Source organism: Cyclopterus lumpus, chromosome 20 (assembly GCF_009769545.1).
Source record: "Cyclopterus lumpus isolate fCycLum1 chromosome 20, fCycLum1.pri, whole genome shotgun sequence".
Taxonomy (NCBI): domain Eukaryota; kingdom Metazoa; phylum Chordata; class Actinopteri; order Perciformes; family Cyclopteridae; genus Cyclopterus; species Cyclopterus lumpus.
This window is the reverse complement of record NC_046985.1, coordinates 7,153,838-7,169,800: the sequence shown is the minus strand read 5'-3', so window position 1 is coordinate 7,169,800 and position 15,963 is coordinate 7,153,838. Positions and strand designations below refer to the sequence as shown.

Below are 15,963 nucleotides of genomic sequence, written 5' to 3'. Positions count from 1 at the left end.
GAAGAAAACAGAAAAATAGAAACACAATAAAAACGAAAAGCAGAGAATGCAGACATGAGGCAGAATATCTGTCCCTCTCCGACAACTTAAACGAACAGTTTGCAAAATAATAAAATTCTTAATAAACCAAGCAGTACAAGATTTTCCAATACTTTCCCAACTACTGTATTTAAATTAAAATATATTCTCATATCTTACACTATTTCAAATAACGAAATGTGATTCGGTAGCGATCTGTCAAAATCTAATTTACAATTCTGTGTATAAAAATATAATTTATGGAACCCCGCGAAGTTTGTTCTCCCCAAAATATAACAGTCAGTTGCACATATATGCACATATGAACATTACAACCTGTCAACGTTAGCTCCTTTCTACATGGTCTTCTTCTTTCTCATGGCGATATTTTTTCTTTTTCATTTTTTCTTCATTTTTTCTGTCTTTTTTTTTTTTTTTCTTCTTCCATTTTTTTTTCCTCTTTTTTTTTTTTCATTTGAGATATACAAAAATAGATTATGCACAATTTGCCGCTCACACACCGTTTCAGAATCCATTTGTGTGACGGCAGCGAGTTCACATGAGAATAAATTATTCAAAGAGAAACTTGTTAAGGCTCCATTCATTCTTTGAAAGGGGACACATGGAAAAAGTCACTGAAATAAATATCCCAACTCCGCTGGGGCCTTTGTCTTGTTTGTTTGTTCGTTCGTTCGTTTAATTATTATTATTATTTAATTTGTTTAATCTACTGAATAGTTCGTGTGTCCTACATGTAAGTCTCATTCTGCTCCTGGAGTGGAGGTTTCAGCTTGAGGACACGGACATCCCAAGTGGATGGATCGAGTGGCTGTCCAGGAGCCATGTTCCTAATTGATAAAGGAGCTTGGAGTACCAGTGCACCCCGTCGTTCTGTGCGCGGACTCGAGGCTTCTGGGAAGGGAAAAGCAACGAGGACACCCAGTGGGCGAACCTGACGGGTGCCAGGGCCCAGTGCGCCAGGTCGTGGTCTTCGATCACTGCGTAACAGGACGCGAGGACCTGGTCCACCACGACGGTCCCCTGCACGGTCACCGGCGCAAAGGAGCCCTCGTGCTCTTCCGTGTAAATCCGTTTTACGGTCACGGGCTCGAGTCGACTTCGCTCGGACTCGAACACGAACACCTTTTGTCCGGGTCGGACTTGGCTGGCGAAGACCGCCGACATCTGCTGCGCCCCTCCCGTGGCGTTGTGGCCCACGAAGAGGAGGTGCGCCGCGGTGAGGGTGACTTTGTGGCCCGAGTCGGTTTCGATCACGTAGAAGAGCCTCCTGGTCGTGGAGTCTTGGTCAATGAACATGATGAAGTCGGTGTACATTGGGTTCCCCTCGTCGTCTGCAGCCAGGACCCGGTCTCCGGTTTGGAGGAGTCCGACCGCCTTCTCGGTGCCGTCCTGCAGGGTGACGGTGGAGGAGCCGGGGAAGCAGCCGCCGGACTTTGCTGCCACGGAGTTTTCTGTTCAAATAAAAGTGTGTTGTTAAAATACAATATAGAACTTCCTTTTTTTATTTTTTATAACACATTTAGAAAATTAAGTGTTCCATCATGGGAGAACCATTGTAGGCCTTCTGCAAAAATGATTTCATATACTTTTCAAAGAATACATTCTAAAGCAGCAATATGTTAAGCTTTTAAAACTTTTAAGAACTTTACAAAAATTAATTAAAAAATAACAGGTGCCCTCCGGCCATTCAAAAGCCCATTCAGTAAACTTGTATTTGTATTTTCCTGCCTACACACATCATGGTGGGCCATATGCATTTTGCATAATGGTGTCTGTCTGCGCCTCCATGCCAAATGCGTATTGGCTCGGTCCACGTTGTCTGAGACGAGGAAACTGAAAGCCTTGGCTCATCTATTCTTAATTAAAAAACCCAATAAAGAGCAGCCATTGTTATTCTAAATCAGCTTGTGGATCAAGCTATACTCTTGGTAAAGAACACTTACGCCTTTCCCAGCTACTCGTCTCCATATTTACTCAGGTGCAGAAACCTCTATGTGACAATTCACACAAATAGGCGACTCACAACTCCTATTTACCCAGTGGAGCCACTTTTCCAAGCCTCTCGAGTTGTAGATTTGAATTTAAATGAGGGCCCGGACTCTTAAATGCTTTCTGTTGTGCCGCATCAATTGTGCCCTCTTTCTACCACCTCGCGCTGCTTTGTTGTGCAGGCTTGATGACAATAATTTTGGCCTTGGTGGAGCTCTTCACATACCGGTCTCTAGGATCACACTGTCCCGCACACAGCAAAGGGGGTTTCCTACTCTGAAGTTAGGGCTTTTAATCTTCTTTTAAGATTCCCGAGCATGAAATAAGGTGACAACTGAAAACCAGATTTAGCCCAACCAATTCCACATTGTTCAGCCAAATCCTTTTGGTAAAGTCGCATGACCCCGAATGACACGTCGGCCCGGCCCATACTGTGATCTCAAAACGTGTGTGTTGAATGATAAGTAAGGGATTTATCAATAAAGTCTGAAAAAGAAAGGTGCCACGGTTCTTCAATCAGTGTGAGGAACTAGTTTCTCCGCACCATAGGTGTCCTGTAGCTCAGTAAAGGCCTGTAAGGTTGTTTCAGTCCCCAAAGAGAAACTCAAACGAATATTGTCTATAAACTAAAAACTGGATCTCAAAACTTAAACAAATAAAATCCATACAAAAAAAATAGCTCAAACGAGAAATTATTTTCGTTTTCTCATCAGCTTGATCAAATCCAAATTACAGACTAAAAAAAACAACATCCAAACTTCCAGTATTTTATTTTTGGCTTCCAGTGATGTGCAAAAAAAAAGTTGAACAAAAGGATTTTCTTTCCCATCGTTAGCTGGTGGCCGTGGTTCCCACCACGAGACAGTGTGGGGCGATGTAAGATCAAGAAATGAGCTGCATGGGAAATGCTCACAACGCCCCCCAGACATACATCATTCATAGAAATATGGTTCGCAGTCACAATGAATGGCTGTACTCTGCACTCCAATTACCTCATTAGACACACAATAATGAGGTCATAATAAGTTATTGTGACTAATCATCAACTGAATGATGAGTTGGGCTTTCTTGATGATCGTGAAATGTACAGTTGTTCAATACAAACGAATCAACGGAAACCACGTGGTTCTGCATTGCTGCTCTCGCGCGGTGTTCCTTGCAGCTGATTGGTCCCTGAAATCAATCATTGAAAAAAACATCAAGGTCCTTTTTGACGCCTTCCTGCACGTCTAATCTCGTTCGCTTTCCCCCTCGCGAGCAGCTGAAGGAACTCTGATGTTGCACGGGAAGTTTTCTAAAAGATAAGGCGGCACTGCAGCTTCCCAGAGCTGCACCTGCTCTTCCAGATTACCATCGCACCCCGACGGGAAGCGTGTCCCCGGTGGTACGTCTGCCGATGACCTCCTACACGGCCAGCAAGCACTAGTGCGCATGACAGACGGGGATGCTTACCTGCTTTCACCGAGCAGTGGATGTGGGCTTTGGACTCATAGTAGACCCAGTCGAATCCGGCTTCCACCGCCAGCCGGGACAGAGTGCCGTACTTGCTCTTGTCTCTGTCCGAGGTGGTGATGTCCACGGCCCGGCCCTCATAGTGGAGCGACTCCTCGAAGTGGTGTCCGTCTTCGTCCCATCCCTCGGTGACCCGCAGCTTCACCCCGGGCCACTGATTCATCACCGAGATGGCCAGAGAGTTCAACTTGTCTTTACATCTCTGCGAGAGGGAGAAATGGACCTGTTAGTCACCTGTTGTGTCCCAAAAAAGATGTCTAGAGCGACACACTGAGGAACAAGGCTCAATCCAGAACAGCATGTCTTGTATTGGCACAACGCCGTTGCCAAGACCAGCAGCTGCTCATCATAAATACAACATATCATCTTTTAGAAATGGCGCATCTCAATAGGCCTCGCCCACACCTGATTCCTCCCGGCTGAGGTGACACTGGGGCTGAACTGCAGCTTTGAGCTTATACATTTCTCACTGTGAGCAGCAGCTTCAGAGGGATAAGAAAGCTGCTGATGAAATATTGATAAGGCACCGCATTCGCTTCACTGGCCTATAACACATGGGTCTTTGGTCTTGGAAAGGTGCGAGCAGCAGCATCCCTTTCTTTCCAACAGTGTTGCATTGAACACAACATGCATATAGCATTATGCATTCATGAGTGTGTATTAGGCTGTGCAATGAGCGAGTCCTTTGTTGGTTGCAACTTGTCTGTTTTCTTTAAATCAATAATTGATATGCAGATGACATGAAGGTGATCTTCAGGAGCAGCTGGCATGCCTTAAAATATCTGGAGTTGGTCTTATAAATAAATCGTCGCCCCCCGCCCCCCCACCCCTCCACCCCCCACCCCCACCCCCACCCCACCCCAACCTCTCTGCGCTCTCAATGAAGATGCTTGGCCTTCTCCAAGACAACTATTCTCGACGCTCAACCAATATGTCAAATAAAACATCACAAAGAGTCTTTTCAGCCCGACCGCGGAGGGAAACTTTCATTATCCCTCTCCTGCAAAGTCTGAGAAACGTGACATGCCTCCTTAAGTCGGGCTGTTTTGGCTGCTGACTGACAGACTTGTGAAATATCCAGGGATGGTTTGGGCGCACAGAGAAGCGCCTGTGTGTGTGAGTGTGTGTGTGTGTGTGTGTGTGTGTGTGTGTGTGCGTGAGCCACTGTCCTCTCTTCTTTATGGACAGTCGGCGTGTCCTAAAGCAAGAATGTTCACACAGACCCCGAAACTCGTATAACAACAAAATAAATAAAACAATAAAGGCATCGACGAATATCACTGAGTGTTTTATGAGGATATCACACTTGTAGAATGTTATGAATAACACAAAAACTTTTTTTTGAAAACGCCCCCCCCCCCCCCCCCCCCCCCCCCCCGCCCTCCCCCCTTAACAAAAAAACCTCCCACATCGTGAGTGGGATTGTCGGAGTCAAGAGCCGTAAAGCTTAACCTATTTATTAATTCATTAGGTCGTGTGCCGCAAATCAAGCCAAATTCTGCTCAGCCACCGTGAAGCCCAGCAGGGAGCCCGAGACCCGGCGCTTTGTGCTCGGGGTAAAGTTGTTCAACAGCCTCCCTCTTAATCTTTTCACAAATGATTTGGTTAGAGGAAACACTTATCAGCTACCTGTCAGTGCAAACAAGCCGCCAGCTCATCTCTTTCCCCGAGACTGCAGAGTCCTCACAGCGCACATCGAATAGTGGAGCTTTTTCCTCCTCGTGGGAAGTCACATTTGCCGGTGTGGACGACATGATTTAACAGGGCACATTAAGTATTTTATTTAATTGCACGGAAGATCCTTATTCCGCTTTTCATGCTGTCTCTGATATGACGAAACAAACGAAAAGTTCACAGGAAATACATTGAATTTAGGACATTGAGCGATCTCCCCTCTCCAAGCTCCTCTTATTTTTAGGACCATTCTATATTTTACAACTGAACACGAAGCTATAATGTGTGGATTAGATGGGTGGGAGTCGTGCTTCTGTTCATCTCGTGCCCCAGAACATCGCCTCTAAAAGTCTGTTAAACGCCGCTCTTGGCAACTTTCCGAGGGGTATCTGCTTGTTGAGGCGCTTTTTTAAGTAACTATTATAGTCGTGAGTCACTTGATTGATTGATTGATTGATTGATTGCACACACCTAAGGCAGCCACGGCACGCACGCGCCTTGTTTTATGTACGAGTACATGTATTATCTAAAACGCAAATTGGCCAGGAAAGTCCACGATATTCATGCGTAAAACTCCGTGCGTAAGAGCCCACGAGGTTCATGCGTAAAGCCGTGGAACAGACCGTTGGCACCGCGTACATTCCCATGTGATAATGCTTAAACCACAAGGAGAGTAGCCCCCAAAACAGCTCAGCTCCTCTCTTTTGGATGTATATCCTAATTTGATGACCGTATGTCACGATAAGAACAATCTCACCTGTTTTAACTTACTATGGCCTCCAGCTGAGCAAAGGTCATAAGTTCAAACTGCGTTTTAGGGCCCAGTGAGGGGTGCATAAAAAGCCCTTTCATGTACATGTCACACTTAGAGCATGTTGTTGTGTTTTCTGTAAACGCTCGGATGCTGAGTGGAAAACTGACGACGAACCAGAAGCAACTATTGACCTTCTTTCAAATTAATCTGTAAAACAGCAGCTCCAAAACATGCTATTTTGAGGCCCCTAAATAGACAAATGTCTGCCATATAATCACATCTTATCTAAGGGACTCCTTTCTCGTTATAATTTTCAGACACAGCTGTAAACACAGCTGTGTATACAGCAGGTGGGGTGTTTTACTCAGATAAAAGCCTCGCAGATCCATGTTACTTAATATTCTCATAAATGAATAAAATAACAGTCAAATCAAAATTATCCATCTTTCCCCCCCCCTGGAGCCCCTGGAGGATCCAAAGGGGGAACCCTGCACCTCTGTTTGGGCATCACATCCCCACGCGCCTGTGATTTCACGGTCTCTCTCTGTGTGTGTGTGAACCTATATCACAGAGGAGATGCGGGGAGGGCTGAGAGGACGCCGAGACCGCACGCACAGTGAATATTTCATCGGAGCTCGTGCTCATGCATGGTGCGAGGCACGGGTTCAGGGACTCCAGCGCGCGCCTGGCTTCATCACCACCGCCAGCATCACAACCGGCATTGTATTATTACTGAGCCAATATCACCCAAGCGCTTTTAATAATTCACCAGCAGCTGAGTGCTAAAAGTCATGCTGAAGGGACGCGGCATCCTGCAACCAGGATAGAAATCTCTCCGACGTGTTGTGAGCTTTGACAACTAACTGCCTACATTAGGATGGAGTATATATATATATATATAGATAGATATAAATTTTAAAAAAGAAGAAGATGTCATCATCCAGGCCAGTAAGGCACCATCACCCCCTGCGCGCCTTGCTCCTATATTGACCGAGTCTCACCAGGAAGTCCTGATAGTGTTCAGAACACTCTCAAAGACATGTCACTGTTTTCATGCACTGGTGCACATAATGCGAAAGGCTGAATTACAGCAGCCTGCGCGAGTAAACGTCTGAATGAGCCACGCCATGCCTGAATAAGCCCGGCGCGCATTCCCAGCTCAGTGTACTCGCGGGTGCTGGAATAAAAGAAACAAGCTGCGATGTTAAGCGTAATGAGGCACCACATGCCGAAATGTGCTCCCGAGATGCAATCTAACGTGAATGTGCGTCCGCAAAACACAACAAACAGAGCCTCGCAAAGATATACCAATATAGATGTGAGGAGAGGGGCGCATTAATATTTCAAATACACTGTCACAATCATGAAGGCCGAGTGTCCTGACTGTCCGCCTGCGCATCACTTCTCCATGCTGCATTTCTACATTCGCCTCCAGCTTTGCAGCCCATGTGAAAAAAAAGAGACAAAAAAACTCCCCGGTGCTGGTGCATGCAGCGCATCTGCTTTTACAGTGAAGTTTAAAAAAAAAAGAAGAAAAAAAAAAAAAAAAAAAGGCTCAGTGTGAAGAGTTCAGCGGCGGGTAAAGCAGACTTCCCTTAAGGTGCGCAATCAGCCTGACAAGGAGGTTGTTGCAGTGCGCAGTGATGGTGCGTTAGGAGACGGCCGGTAAGGGGAGGGAAGGGAGGGGAAGGAGGGAGGGGGGGACGGTTCTGTCTCCTTACCTGAGTCATTAGCCTGTCGGCACCGGTGTTCTCCTCGTCCTTGAATATGATGTCTGTGTTATAATTGGGAGTCAGCTCTTTAAATCGCTCGGAGTTTCTCGTGATCTTGCCTTCGTATCTACCGCTTGCCCCGAGGGTCTTCTCCGCCACGTTGGGGATGAACTGCTTGTACGCAAGAGGTGTCAGCTTCTTCGGGTGTCTTCTCCTGCCGTAGCCCCTGCCCGGTCCGCATCCCATCCCAGAGGCGACCAAGGACAAGCAGACGAGACCAACCAATACGATTCTGGTCCAGAGCAGCATTTTTTTTTTGTGGTCCTTTATAAGATCTCAAACGGAGTCGCCGCTGCTATCTCTCTCTCTCTCTCTCCCCCTCTCTCTACCGTCTGCCTCTCCCGGCTCTCGCAATGCCCTTGTCTCCTCCTCTACTTCGCCTTCGCCCGGTCTCTACTGTGGCAGGTGCGGAAATGAACGCCTCGGACAAACGGCAATAACGGGGCACATCGAAGGAGGGTTCAAAAAAAAAAAAGTAGTGAAGGAATTAAAAGCCACGGGATCTCGAGTCGAGCTGCAGCCGCTTGTGTGAGGCGACCGCTTTTACTGCTTTGTATTATAGCACCGATCTATTGCAGAGGAGGGATTTGATTGGCTCGCCTAGACAAACCCTCCTGATGTTATCCCACAAAAAAAGATTTCTTCCACCTGAGGGTTAGTCTGTGTTGCGTGGAGGAGGGGCCGCTCCATGGGAAAACATCAATTATAAACCGTCTTTTTTTTCTTTTCTTCTTCTTCTTCTTCACCCTTCCATTTTCCAGATTTCACAGGAAAGGCAGGACCGACAGGAGCGCCGGCCACAGATCTGAATGAAGCAGTGCAGTTCGGGGAAGTGGTTTCAGTATTTGTGCGGTAATTGAACTGCGTCTGCGGGATAACTTTCCGCGCACAATGCATTTCCCAGGAGAATAGAGCTGCTCTCGGACGCGCACTGCGCGCGCCTGTGCTGGATGATTTAGCTGTGACCTCGTATCCTCCAAAATGTATGAATTAAAAACACAATGAGGAGCTACGTACTTACAGTACAAATAATTAGATTGGTGGAACAGTTTCCCCTTTAAAGCAACGCACGGAAATGGCTCTCGAGACGTTTCATACCATTTAGCTTCATCGAAGTAAACAACGGAATTGACATTTTTGATTTGACACTTTTCAATTCTTTAACATTTCACTCAAACTTGAAAACAGACCTGCACACATTTCTGCGCGGTCCGAGCAATGTGCGCCCCCCCCTCCTCACCCGTGCCCGTCAACGCATTTATTCTTTAAATTATGATTTCATCCGATTTATTTTATTTTTTCTTCTCTATATTCATATATTCACACATCTCTGACTCGCAACATCCGGTAGAACGACGAGCGGCACAGACGAGGCTTTAGAGAACGTATTCCAGGCCTGCCCCACTCATCTAAGGCCAAATTCTCTGTGGAACCAATCTATTTAGTTCTGCAACGACCACCCCGTCGGTTATCTTCCTTCCAAAGTCCACTTCATTGACAGATTAAGCATGGGTACCCGCTGTATCTACTGGCTGTGGCAGACATTTATGTTTGCACTCAACTGTAACTTCCTCTTGACTCCTTTAAAGGAGAAGGGGAGGAGAGGGGGCTTCTTAACACACAGCCTGTCATTCATTCTCCACCCCTGTTATATTTGATTTCAATCACCAACCCTTCCCGAGTTGTTTTCAGCCCAAAACACACATATAGTTATATGATTATAGCCCATTAGGAAATAGTTTAGCGTTGTTGATTAAAAACAGCAAGCGCCATCACACTGTACAACACCACTGTATCACACAATCGAAGGCATATCACTTCAGATATCTCAACTGTTTCAGGAAGGCAAGTTATGTGTGACAAACCAACTGTTTGAGTAATTACAGGAAGAGAGGCTGTTTTGGGGCAACTTTAGCTCTCATCACGCTGACAGTGGGGCACAGGTGCTCTGAAGTGAGGCCGGATACGCCAGCCTCTGGTGTGGCTCCAGTCTCATTAAACCTCACTCTGGCTGACCTCCAGTCTGGTGTCGTTCAGTCTGTGCCAACTTCAACCAGGGCAGGTGAGCGTGCCGGCCGCTCACTGAGATCGTGAACATCAAATCTTGGCCAAAAGATGGCTTGTGCACTTGGCACACTGCCGTGTAATCCCCCCCCCCCTACAAATGATGGCTTCCAGTGCACACATCGCTGAATTGACATGTAGATGTCTTTTCTAGACATTTTTTTCTGCAGTTGTTTTTGCAGAGGTACTGTTCAAACACAGAGCTGACAGCAGTTGTGGTGCCCTGAGGGACACCGGGGGCTCTGTTTGGCCCCAGGTCAGAGTCTTGGTTCAGGTGTCACGCTCTGAGATAAAACCTGGCATGCCACACAAACGGGGGGGGGGGGGGGGGGGGGGGAGTCCATAGAGGCCTCCGTCCTCACATGGAAAAAAGGATGATACGATCATAACTATTGTCATGATTACATCGACTTTAAGGGTTTCTTTGTAATTTGACCCGAGTGACAAAATGTGATGCTAAGTGAAATGAATAATGCAGAGATTGCGATGAATAATGCAGCCTAAAGAGCGATGTGTGCTGATGTGACTGACTGGATTTGAACTTGAGTTTCTCCCACAGATGAAACCAAGCATCGATCAGCCCGACCTGGGGCAAATAGTATTTGCAAACATTACACTTCATTGTTTGGCTTTGGCCTCCTCCTGTGCCAGATGGGTGGAGTTTGCAATAGCAGTGGAAATCACTGCAGACAGTTTAGACCATTAATCAAAATATCTAAGGCCAATTTATCATATGACCATTTGATTGAGAACTTATCATAAAACGGTCTCAAACATCCTAAAACAACACTAAACATACTTGTAATACCTGCTTATTCCTGTTCCGGACTAAAACTGGGTCACTCGGGGTGAATGCATGCTGGGATGTAAACACCCTGGACAGGCCACGAGACTATCAAAGGGTTAAACACACAAGGAAGAATAATATATCTACACACATATGGACAATTTTGAGTTTGCACTTCAACCTCAAAATAGACATTTGCCAAATAGGGTTTGAAAGGATTTTAAAAGCCCAACAGCTAAACCACACAGGAGTACATAATCCTGCAAATTAGAGTCAGAACAAGCAAACTTAAAATGTTCCACCTGTTTTTTTGGAAACTTCTCTGTTATAAAAGTTGAACATCGCAAATAAAAAATAACGCCAAATAAACAGCCTCCAAAATCCCATACGGGTGCTGCCATATATGTACATTGACCTCGTTTTCTTTGCGTATCAAGGGGACACAGAGAAACAGAGGCTTGATTTTATGAAATAATTCTGCAGGGATTGAGGGCATTACACAATTCATATTAAGCAGCCTATTGCATGTGATGGCTAATCCAGCGTGAGGCGTGAAAGCGGCCAATGAGTCATCAGTTTTGTGGCTCCCTCCTGTGTCACATCCAAACCTGTACCCCCGCCCAAAACACGCAGACCTCCCATAGCCCCTCGACCCAGTCCGAGACATCTACATCTGCTGCGTTACACTCGTTCTCTACAAAGCACCCTCGGCCTGACACTAAATCCACACCCATGTTTGATTTCTTGTGCCACAGTCTCGATCAAGCACGAGCGAGATGCAACTAGAAGTGGTTGAGCTGAGTTCTACCCGTGTAAGTCCCCCCCAATTACTGCTTTAAAGCCTCCTCCTGTCTGAATGTTTTGTAACATTGTTAGACGGATTAGAACGACAGAATAATCACGCACAAACATATAAGTAGTGTCAGGCTCTCTGTGTTGTTTCCCTTTGCATCAAGGAGGGTTTCCTTTCTTCCAGCCCGACAGAAAGCCGGCCATACCACCATGTCGTTGTGCTTTTTCTCTCGCAGGTGGGGTCCGCATTCAAACCTTTTATTCCGTTGTGAACTTTTGACAAACATTTAGAGCACGGACATGTTGCCTTCTACCCCGTAAACACTTGTACTCTTTTGTCAGCATAGCGAAGTTTCAATAGTCTTCCTCTAAATGGTTTATCTAAGCCTCACGCCTGGAGTATTATGAAGAAGTAAAGAGGCAGAATTCAACTGAACAGATTTAGGTACCCTGAGGCTACTCCGTCAAGCACAATGGAAATTTCCCAATACAGTATCTGGAACCACAGCCCTCAGCGTGCCCCGGAGCCCGTGGCATTTTATTTGCACTCTCCAGCCGCTCCCAATACATAAACATTAAACACCAAGGCTAGACAGGCAAAACCCCTTTGAACTGCGGCGCAGGGTGAACTCAGTGGGAGGGGAAGGAGGTGAGTGAGTGGAGAGCGGGGGCCTGGTGTGTGTGTGCGATACTCCACCAGGTGAGTCAGCGCTGGCCACCATCGCATTCTTAGGCAACGTGAAGGAGAAGGGAAGGGCTTAGAGTCTTTGACATGTACATGTGGCGGTTTACTTTCAGACATAACTGTCCTGGAAGTTTCTTAGGTTACACTGTCAACAACGTACATGGAAACAAGTTGCGTTTGCTATTGTACCAGACTTTTCTCTCATTTACATTCACAGCCTCAGGGCGGTTAGCTTAGCTTAGCTTAGCATAAAGGCTGTAAATAGGGGGAAACAGCGAGTCTGAAGTCTTGTCATCAATGTGAGGTTGCCAGGCAACCAGAGAAGACTCCAGGATGTCACTGCTTCAGGCCACGAAATAGTCCGGCACATATTATCCCCCCTTAAAGACTACAACCTTGCACTTTTACGCCTCAATTTTGGTACGGATTTGACAAATAAGATATCAAGTTTCATAAAAAGTGAGTTTAAGAGGTACTGAATTGTGTTAACTTTGAAGAGAGCCAGTCTAGCTGTTTCCCCCTGTTTCAAGTCTCCGTGCTAAGCTAAGCTAATCATCTCCTGGCTCTAGTTTCATATGTAATGTACAGATATGAGGGTGGTGTCGATCTTCACATCTAAATTATTGGCAAAAAAAGAGAATAGGAGCATTACCTAAATTAATTTGTCTAATATTAGGTCTTATAACTTCTTTATGTCCAGTCAGTTGGGATAGTTTTCTTTTGTTTCTCATTAGTTCCATTTTCTTGACACTGTGTGAGGGTTAGTGTTAATTTCGCTTTTATTCATTGAGGTTCTGCCAGTTTCTGGTGAAAAATGGTTATTTGTCACTTTGTGAGCCCTAAAATGTTTTCTTGAAAGAGTATAAAGTTGAACGATCAAAATGGAGTCAGCTAAGGACGGGATATCCCGACTTTTAGTCCTTGGCATGTCATGCTCCAAAAACACTGGATCCTACACTTCCCATATTGCATCTCTAACACGTCTTTCGTTACCTCCTTGTGTAAATGGCCACTCCTTTTCGATTAACAAGCTCTAAGTTGGTTCCATGGGTTGATGACATCATCAGGGTTATTTTCTTAGACTTTAGAAAGCCCCCTCTAGAGCCACAGAAAGCATTATTGTTTTTACATGTTGAGTAGTACTCTGCATGACACCTAAACTGAACCCCTTAGTGCCCCTTTAAAACAGTTTTGATCACGATACCACCAGTGACTCAAAGACATAAAGTCTACAAGTGACTGATGTACCAACTTTAGTGTCAGCTAAATATACTTTTTATTGGCGAGCAATCTGCTTCAACATGATCGCTTCAGCATTTGTTTTCCTTAAAGTAAGGACACTGATTGATCCTCTCTAATGGGCCCTGAGTGCTTTGAGTTTGTGCCATTTTACCCCTGGCTTCAAAAATGGAGGTTATAATTCCCTTCAGACTAAAATGGTGGAGGAGGTGGAGGAACACAAACATTTTAATCACCCCCGGTTAGGAGGCTGCCACACTATACCCATGCAAACCACACTAACCACCTGACAGTGAATTATGATACGGTAACATGCTGCTCAGCCATTCCTCTTCTCAATCAGCTCTTACTCATCTGCCTTCATGAGATCTTCAACACATTGTGTCTTTCATCAAACTGATTGTTTATTTGTTGGGTTGGCTAAATGCAGATAACTTGTATATTTCAAATTTCAGTAAGGAAAGCTCTATTTTGCATCACTAAACAGCTTTTTACTGAGTTCTAGCGTTACATTGTCACTTTTGACTTCAAGTTAATTTGATATCACAGTTTGTGTTCAATCAAAGCTGGTAGCGGTTAATTCAAACTTTTTAAATACAGGAAATTTCTGCCACTGATCAAAATTATTGCCTGGAAGGAACAAGGAAGCTAAAAAAAAAGGGACAATGTCCCATATCTATTCATGAGTTGTGGCTGTGGATGGACACAGATCTTTGTCAACTGGATGTAGATTCATTGAAATGTGTGGATTATTCAGATCCAGCTACTAAAATCAAATGTTCTACTGTAAATGCACCGTGTTTGGCTGATTAATATCAAGTACAAAAACAACTTGGTCTGAAGGACACATGATAAGGGTTGAGGTGAGTTTAAAAGCACTGCAGTTATTGTATGTATTGTATGATATGGAGTATTGTTGTCTGTTAAGATGCAGAATTAAGTGAAGTTGGGAGCTGCTGTAGAACAAATGATTATAGAAGTTCAATCACTTGCAAAATATATAGATGACCATCCCCAAAAACTACAAAAATGTAACCGTCACCCTTTCCTGAACCGCACTCCCTGCTGAAAAAAGATCTACTGCTATTCATCTCTGTGCAAGTGTTGTATCTACTGAGCTTTAATACAAACAAACAAGAGAAATAGAACACACGTATTCTGTCAGCGGACTCCAAAATCAATTCACATGATCAGAAGGTAACAGACAGAAAGTGAATCCTGCAGCTGTAGTAATTCACGTGAGCAGAAAAACGTCAAAACATGTCAAAATGTGCAAACTGACGAACACTCGACTGCCTCCGAGTGGGAAACTTTGACTCAGTGGATGTATGCAAGTGTGCGTATGAGAGGGCACGCGCATGTACGACTATAGCAGTGGGAATAACAGCCCAACAGGAGTTAATGAGGCGAGTGACTGACGGAGCAGCCTGCCTGTGTCAACATTGTATGGAAGACAGTCTGGTTGGGGGCTAAGCGTCTGAGAGAGCCCAGGTGAGGAGAGAGAGCAAGCCGGGAGCCGGTGTTGATGGGAAATGTCAAACGCTGCTTCGAAGGACGAGTCTGATTAGCACCCAGACTGCACTGCACCTCTCGCTTGCACCTTGGCCATGACCCCCCACCCCCCTCTTAAACCCCTTCCTCCATTGACACACATGAATAACAAAATCCACCTTGAGACATCTTCATTCATTTTTTTTTTTTTTTTTTTAACAAGCAGAAACTCCCTGGGAAACTTCAAATACTTCAAAATCCCTTTATGGCAGCTTCGTAAAAAGCTGCCAAACAATCAGCCGCTGGGCTCTCATACCTATTTTTATGATTTGTTTGGCCAGCATGATTGTGTGGGTTCGTTGACTTGCGTGGCATATGCTTTTGTTTGTGTGTTTGTGGGGTATTGACCTGCAATAGATAGACAGATAGACGGATAGACAGATGGATGCAGACATCATAACAGACTTGTGGCATCACTCCTGAGTGACTCACACCTCTTACCACATCACACGGCTTATAATAACCTCTTAAAAAGGAAATTGTCTATCCTTGTTTCGGGCAATATGTCAATATAAAGTTTTGATACGTCTGCCAGTCTGGTAGTTAAAGTCATAACTGAGGTTACATTGAAGGATGGGTCTGACTTGTATTGTATAAACCTGGGAGACGCCAGGAGATGTTGAGCTATGCCGCGCTGAACAAGCCAGGCGTAAGACCGATGAGAGGTTATGTGTTCGGTCTCTGTGCGTCCGGGACTGACCTCACCACTTTGCATTCTGACAACCTTTTCAGGGTGCCCAGTTATGGTTTCTCAATGCACCTTTTTTTTTTGCCTGTTTCATACCTCCATTGACTGCCTGCTTACTCCTCATTCACTATCAGGGACACAGCGGGGTGGAAACAGTTTGAACCACCCACTGCTGCACCTCGCTGCTTACTCAGCCGCTGCTAAGCGGGCCGCTTGTGGGGTGATACAGAGTTGGGTAAATCAAACCTGTAACTAACTTTTGTGTTGCGTTTTGTACGATGCCCCACGTTTCTATATTTGCTTTTGTTTTCTAAATGTGCAGTTACTCCAGCGGAGCTCCATTAGCATCCATTTGGATTCATGATTATGGCCACTTCAATATCCAATTCTTCTTTTAGCTCTGGTTTTGGTCTCCTC

The 15,963-nt window shown here is 45.2% G+C and overlaps 1 protein-coding gene across 1 annotated transcript; it reads right to left on the bottom strand.

Moving 5' to 3' along the window:
• Nucleotides 1-598: 598 nt before the first annotated feature.
• Nucleotides 599-7,992, bottom strand: shha (sonic hedgehog signaling molecule a). Its single transcript, XM_034560301.1, has 3 exons — nt 7,690-7,992; nt 3,481-3,742; nt 599-1,490 (listed from the first exon to the last, which is right to left on the bottom strand). The coding sequence occupies exons 1-3, from the start codon at nt 7,987-7,989 to the stop codon at nt 805-807; spliced, it is 1,248 nt and encodes a 415-aa protein (XP_034416192.1). The 5' UTR covers nt 7,990-7,992; the 3' UTR covers nt 599-804.
• Between the last annotated feature and the right edge of the window lie 7,971 nt (nt 7,993-15,963).

Excerpts from the sequence above, each read along its gene's own strand:
- shha (XM_034560301.1), bottom strand. The coding sequence starts at position 7,989 with ATGCTGCTCTGGACCAGAATCGTATTGGTTGGTCTCGTCTGCTTGTCC. Across the intron at positions 3,743-7,689 it reads CCGACAGGCTAATGACTCAG|AGATGTAAAGACAAGTTGAA; the intron begins GTAAGGAGACAG and ends TCCCTCTCGCAG. Across the intron at positions 1,491-3,480 it reads CCACTGCTCGGTGAAAGCAG|AAAACTCCGTGGCAGCAAAG; the intron begins GTAAGCATCCCC and ends TTATTTGAACAG.